The sequence below is a fragment of the Phragmites australis genome, chromosome 3 (assembly GCF_958298935.1).
Source record: "Phragmites australis chromosome 3, lpPhrAust1.1, whole genome shotgun sequence".
Lineage (NCBI taxonomy): Eukaryota > Viridiplantae > Streptophyta > Magnoliopsida > Poales > Poaceae > Phragmites > Phragmites australis.
In genome coordinates, this window is record NC_084923.1 from 7,069,707 (window position 1) to 7,076,451 (window position 6,745).

General features: G+C 54.4%; 1 protein-coding gene across 2 annotated transcripts; it reads right to left on the bottom strand.

The window, feature by feature from the left end:
* Positions 1-979: 979 nt before the first annotated feature.
* Positions 980-2,770, bottom strand: LOC133911857 (probable N-acetyltransferase HLS1). 2 transcript variants are annotated; one of them, XM_062354297.1, is made up of 3 exons: positions 2,399-2,770; positions 2,099-2,247; positions 980-1,993 (listed from the first exon to the last, which is right to left on the bottom strand). In XM_062354297.1, the coding sequence occupies exons 1-3, from the start codon at positions 2,600-2,602 to the stop codon at positions 1,144-1,146; spliced, it is 1,203 nt and encodes a 400-aa protein (XP_062210281.1). In that variant the 5' UTR covers positions 2,603-2,770; the 3' UTR covers positions 980-1,143. The 2 variants fall into 2 exon arrangements, with proteins under 2 accessions (XP_062210281.1, XP_062210282.1); XM_062354298.1 differs by having other exon boundaries at positions 2,408-2,767.
* Positions 2,771-6,745: the final 3,975 nt, after the last annotated feature.

Below are 6,745 nucleotides of genomic sequence, written 5' to 3' on the forward strand. Positions count from 1 at the left end.
AGGCGCCATGTACGCCACCACGCCATGCTTGGGTGTCGCGCCAGGCGATGCATCGGGACAGGGCACCATGCTAGGGAGGGATCCTCCGCGCCGTTAGCCACGACATGGACACCATCAGTGCCAACAGCCGTAGCTCTCAAGCCGTCCCTAAAGGTGACGGCAGCGATGAGCTTCGGGTCAACGAGGTACATCGGGTCGAGGGGCAGGACGCCGCTTTAAGCCACACCGAAGAGGAGGGGCATGCTTGGATTTAGCTATAGATGGGGGGTGGCACTGCTAGGGTTTGAGGGAGGAGAGACAGACGGGAGGTGAGGGAATGAGTCCAGAGGGAGAGTAATGGGGGTGGGGGTTAGGTCTCGGGTGGGATCAATGAGCAATGGCAGGAGCGGGTAATTTTGGACTAATTTTGATAGGCATTTAGTAATAAAGTTTCACAATCTGTAAAAAGCTGGAGAAGACTAGCTTGTTGGATCGCAACAATCCAGGATGTAAATTGTTAGAATCTATAGCAAGAACCTGATTATTTATTTCAGTTTGAGATTGTAAAAACTAAAATTCACAATCCTAAGTTACAAACAAAAGGGCGGTCAAAAGAGCAAAGCACGCTACATGTCAGCAGGAGCTAGCCGGCTAGCCCCATCTCGCCATTATATGATTCGCTCATGATCATCGGCTCGATCTCGCACAGTGCATAAGCCAGGAACATATATTCCACGGTTGTTGCAGCATTGATTAGTTGGTATTGTAATGATTCTCGGGGTTGGATCTCCTGGCCACCACACCCTTGTCGGCACCCCCATAAATCAAAATTTTAGATAAAACTAGCATATTTTGACCATACTTGCACCTTTAAATCTAAATTTATGTCATCTAAAACCATTTATTTGTATATATTGTTACAAGCACAATGAGATAGTATATTCTTATCATCTTACTCTAGTTTTGCCACGGTGACAAATATAGAGATAACACAGCGAAAAAGTATGTCGTACTTCCAGAATCTACAAAAGAACAATTATCCTACGAAATGTCGCTTCCAAAAGTAACTATGGAAAATTAGTGCAAAGTTTGAAGGGAAAAAGATCAAAAAGCGTAGTGGCCAAAAACCAGAGTACTAGCTCTACTCTGCAAGCGGTCGCTGAGTCACACCTCCCTGGGGTCCACGAAGATCGAGTTGCCGGGGGCCGACCTGGCCCAATCCCAACCGTCCGCGTGGCCATCGCCGCCAAGCCGCTTCATGCACCACAGGTCCTCGGTGCACGAGAGGCGGCGCCAGTGCGGGATGCGGCGCCGAAGGGGGTCGAGGGCCGCCACCTCGACGGCAACGGCAGCGGCCTTGCCTCGCGCCATGTTGACGATCGACACGAAGAGCGCTTCAGCGGCCAGCGCGGCGTCGTCGCCGTCGCCGCCGAGGCCGTACACGAACCATCCAGCGAACGGGCGGAAGAAGTCCGGAACAGACGGGACGCGCAACCACTTCGCCACGCGGTCCAGAGCGCGGCTGGCCGCCGCGGCTCCGCGGCGCAGGCGCGACGCTCCCCGCACCTCGAGGCGGAACACACCGCCACAGTCCCACGCGCTCGCCACGGCCCACGACGCGGGCGGCGACGCCAGGAAGTGCTCCATCCCACGCCACTCGTACCCGTCGTCGACGACCGCCAGGAACGTGCCGTGGGAGAGCTGGTTGTCGAGGACGGCGCCGATGTCGGCGGGGAAGAACTCGACCTGCGCGAACCGCCGGCGATATAGCCGCTCGGCGTCATCGGCGCCAAGCCGAACGATAGCGGCGCGGCGCGGCGCCCGGAGGCGGTGCGAGTGCACGGGGTGCACGAGGAGGGAGGGCGTGCGGAACTTGGAGTAGCCGCACCGGCCGGTGAAGAGCCGCAGCGACGCTTCGTTGGACTTGTCAGTGGCCATGTATGCGTACTCCGCGCCCATGAGCTCAAACCACTGCTCCAGCCGCCGCACCAGCTGTAGCGCTATGCCCATCCTCCTACATGCACACGCCAGCCCCGTTAGTTTCTTGACTACACATCGCTGATCGATGCTACAGTGCTGCAGTGCACACAGTTGTTGAGAATATAGAGAAGAACTTCACCTGTGGGAAGGCGCGACGCGGAGGCCGAGAATGTAGCCGACGTTGGCGAAGGCGGGGGCTCCAGGGAGGCTCTTGCCGGTGGCGAGGGACTTGACGGTGCCGCGGATGAGGCCGACGATCCGGCCGCCCGGCCCGGACGTCTCAGCTACCTATCATGTCCAAATCAACACACTTCAAAAAGCAACCCACTACCAGCAAATTGAAGGATCAAACTAGCAGTAGCTGGCTACGTGTAACCGTCCAATTAAGCAGCTGCACAATCATACTAAGTGGTATCCGCGCGCATTGGCGCGTACGTACGTACAGTACCAGCATGAGGTAGGCCGGCGAGTGGCGGATGCGCGCTACGGGGTCCCCGAGCAGGTCGGCGTGCAGCGACATCCCGCCGGCCGGGCCGACCTCGCACTCCCGGTCGACGGCCTCCGTGCCGTCGCGGTCCGCCTTGGGGTCGTACTCCCGGATCACCATCACCACCCCTTCCTCCTCATCCACGACGTCTCTCATGGTAGTATCTTTCTGCTATGTATCTATCTACCTCTAGTTGCACCCTCCGCTCATGAGTTCATCGGCAGGGAGAGGGTGAGGGAAAGATGCGCGCATACTGCATAAGCATGCAGCGCACTAGCGCGTATATATAGCCAGCGACGAATGCTACCCTACCATAACCAGATCTTGGCCTCCTGTTTTTCGTACTGCCATAAAACCGTTCAGGTTTTCGGGGGTTAAAAGTGGAAACCCACGCACGTCGTCACTGATCGCGCCCCGGCCCGTTCCTTCTCTCATGAATCATGTGTGGGGCAGGTCGGGAAAAGTACAGGGCTTGTGAGATTGGAAAGCCAGAGGCAGAGAGGGCATGCATGAAGCACATGACGAGGGAGGAAAGAAAGAAGAGGCCCGGCCAATCGGTTGACAGCTTGATCATGCCTTTTGGTTTCCCATGAAATTTAGCTGCGGCCTCATCCAATCAAGTGGAGCCGTTGCTTGGTTACCGGCGGCCGGTGGTGCGGCAATCAATTTGGCGCCGGCCGGGGAGGGAGTGGTGCATATGATTGGTGCAGCGGATTAACTGCGCATTGTGTGCACTTAAATTTTCGCGTTAGTGGCATGCATTGGCAAGTGTGGCGAACTGCCCGGCCCCTTTTCTGCTCGCTTTTTGCCTGGTTTACATGTTCACGCTTGTGCACCTTGGGTGAAAAGCTTGCTGGGATACGCGTAGTGATCGCAAAAGCTCGGGCTTTAGTGGCGTAACGACAGCAACAACGGTTGGTTTTACCATAACGTTGCCAGGGACGAGTGGATTATTTCTGAGTCAGTCAAAAGGGTGCTAGGCTTAAAGGGTGATAGATGAAGTCGGGCAAAGCTAGGAACAAAGAGGATGTTAAATCTATAAGCCTGCTATGATATTGTATTTATATTTTATTTTTCGATGTTTTTTTTTGTTTATAGTCATCTCTAGTTGTTCTTTTTTAGCCGTTGCTTCTTGCCGTTTTTGCTCGACGGTTGTTTTGTTAATACAAAAACGTTTATTCTTCTTTAAAGGATGGCAGTATTTCGAAAAAAAATAGGGAGCTAGGCAGCATGCAGCAACTCTCTGATAGTTAACCTTATCTGACCAGGTTTAGAATAGATATTTGCATGCCAAGCTGTTCGAGCATCCAACTTGCAGATTTTCTGAAAGCGATTAGAGCTGATTGTTTTATGAACTTGTCCCTTCTTTTGTTGGTTGCTCGTGCAGTCCTGCTAAACTAGTTGTACCACTGGCGAGAGGACATGTGCGGCGAGCGAGGCAAGTGGCGGCCGCCGGGAGAAGCGGTCGAATCCGATGCGCAGCTACATGGAGCCAGGCGCGCGCGAACGAGCAGAGCAGAGAAGCGGATTTGAGTTGAGGGACCCTCGCCCGGCCAAGGAACACACGGTACGGGATACGCCGCGGAAGCCGACGTGCCGCCCGTGCGCGCGCTGCTACCGTATGCGTGCATGGGTCTCGTTTCGTCTCGACTCCTGGTTCGGGGCCGCGGCAGCGCCCGGCGCGTGTCCGCCAGCCCGATGGGACGTGGCCCTCGGCCGATCCCGCGCGCGGGGGGCCAGCGCTCGCTCGACGGTGCGGGGCGGGGGGTGAGCGGCGTGGCTCGGCTGGGGTCGTTTCTGAATGGACTTCAGCGGGTGGGTCACTCGGGACGTGATGTCACGGTCGCGATCGCGATTCTCTCGTGCCGAGCAAGGGATTATCTCGCCAATCGTTGGTGGGCGTACGCCCGGTTCGGATAATGCGTCCGCGTTCTCCCCGCTGTGGAGAAGGGCCCGTTTCACAAGTGGAAAGGCGGGCGGTGTCCCGTAGCGTGGAGCGGTTTAGCTGTGTGTGGTTGGATTCAATTTTGCGGCTGGCGAGGGACGGACGTGCAGGCTTTGTTCGGATCTTTTCACTCGATGGACTCCGAGCCGAGCTTGGTTTTTGTACGAAGGATCTGAGCCGTGGGCCTTTTCCTCAGTGTGAGTCCCACATTCGTTGGCAGCACTAATTTTGTTCTGCGAGTGATCGACTGAACCGATCGAGCATCACCCATTGCAAAATCCGCTCAAAAGCTAACGTGGCAGGTATAAGCTCTTTGGTGGTCTGACACCGAGGCAAAGCGATGCTTGCAGGCATAAAAGCTGGAACAACAAAAGCGGGCGTGCACGGCGCAGCACCGCCGCCGTTTCAGGTTGATGAGGAGGCGACGCGAGACGTGCCCGTGGTGGGCGCCCGGGTCATCGATCGTCGCCGAGCGCACTTAAGGCGTGGGTGCGTACGTGACAGTCGACAGAAACTGATGCGGTATGGGGGCGGCGCGGTAGGCCAGGCCACCTGCTCACCTATCTGCCTCTTTGCCCCCCATGCGGCCCAACCGTTCGGCCGATGAGTCTGCATCTTTATCTACACGGCTGCACGACGCTTGGGCCTCATATTTATAGGTTTGTTAGTTAGATTTCTCAGCCTACGATAGAAGTTCATCGCCTAATGCTTCGTTATGTGCCCCAAAATTTCGATGCTTGTATGCACATCGCACATACTCTTCGGATCGGTGAGCCTAGCTGGCAGTGGCGGCACGTAGTTACCCGAAGGCCGGGATCCCATTTCTATTAACAACTCACGAAAAAGTACCAGTATAAAGATTCAAATGTGCTAACGAAAATACAAGAAGGAACCAAACCAGAGTTATCAAAAACTACCCAAAAGCAGAACAAAATAAACCATATCTAAAACTACAGAAAAGACACCTTATAACCAGAAAAAACCCCTAGAACTAGATTAACCTAAAAATAACAGAACAAGAACCTTCAGTCTGCAACCTCTTCATTCTCCTGCTCATTGTCAGTATGATCTTCCGCATACAGAAGCCTCAGCTGACTTTCAAAGGGGATCTGTGGTGGGTGATGTCACGCCGGCATATGTGATACCGATTGAAGTAGGCTATGCGCACCACGAATCAACTACTCCTTACTCAGGCAAGAGTATGGAGCCGCGCTGTCTGGAAGAATCAAGAGGTTATCAAGAGGCAGGAGCAGCGAAAAGGACGGGAAGAATCAAGGGAGAACAGAGAGGATGTACCGCTCCATATGTGCATATCCGCTAGCCAATTTATGCCTGCCCTAACAGCCGGGGAAACAAGCAAGCGGCCATGCGTGCTGCACATTCCGACGTGGACGCGCCTGAGAAGGACCGCGACGGTGGCGATCGAGCTGAGAGCAACACCGGCCGTTTGGGAGACCAGAGCTTCCCGCGTCGCCGGCGCCGTCGCCGACAGCGACCAGGCGCACGGCCAGACGCCGCTGGTGCCCCCCTCCCCCCGCGTGGCCATGGACGATGTGCGCGCCTGCCATGCTTGTGCGTTTCGTTTTCGGGTGGGCGCGATAGCAAATTATTTGCTGGACCGCGACGGCCGGGCTCCTGGACCGACAGCGCGGCTCCGTACTCTTGCCTGAGATCATTCGACGAATAAATTATGGTCTTTTTTCCTTGATGATCTTGTTACCACAAAATAAATGTTGCTCCGTTCAGCCGAATGCGTCATGCATGTCGTGAGCAAAGCTTGGTAGGCATGAGCTCAACTTCGCCAACCATGCAACCGCTCTGACGTTTTCCATATGTCATCGGCGTCACCTGTTCGTTGCAGCAACAGAACTAACTGAACGCGTACGTTGCCACGAGAAATAACTGCTACGGTTCAGGCCCTGCATCTGCTCTGTACGTGCACCGTCATGATCGATCATCCGGTGTGGAGGCATGCACTTCATGCATTCTGTTACGGTGTTACCTTACTTCCCCGGCACAAAAGAAAGCTCAAAGATAGACTAACCAACCTTGGCACAATGAACTGAAAAAAGTCAAGCCCACTGAAAGCAGTTTTGATAACTTCAGACTAATATTTCCGTCCAAAAGAACATCAAGAACGTAGCAGAACACGGAATTAGGTATGATTTCAAATGGTAAAAGCTGGACGGGCGAAGTCAGTGTATGGAGTATGGACCGGCCAGGAGGCCAAGTTTCTGGATCATTTTTTGGTCTACTTATTACAATAATCAAGTCAATGCATAGCTCAGAACTCAGGAACATGTTCTTCGGTAGCATCATGCACTCTGCAGATTCATACAATTTCTCGGCATGGA

Excerpts from the sequence above, each read along its gene's own strand:
- LOC133911857 (XM_062354297.1), bottom strand. The coding sequence starts at position 2,602 with ATGAGAGACGTCGTGGATGAGGAGGAAGGGGTGGTGATGGTGATCCGG. Across the intron at positions 2,248-2,398 it reads ACCTCATGCTGGTACTGTAC|GTAGCTGAGACGTCCGGGCC; the intron begins GTACGTACGCGC and ends TGGACATGATAG. Across the intron at positions 1,994-2,098 it reads CGCGTCGCGCCTTCCCACAG|GAGGATGGGCATAGCGCTAC; the intron begins GTGAAGTTCTTC and ends GTGTGCATGTAG.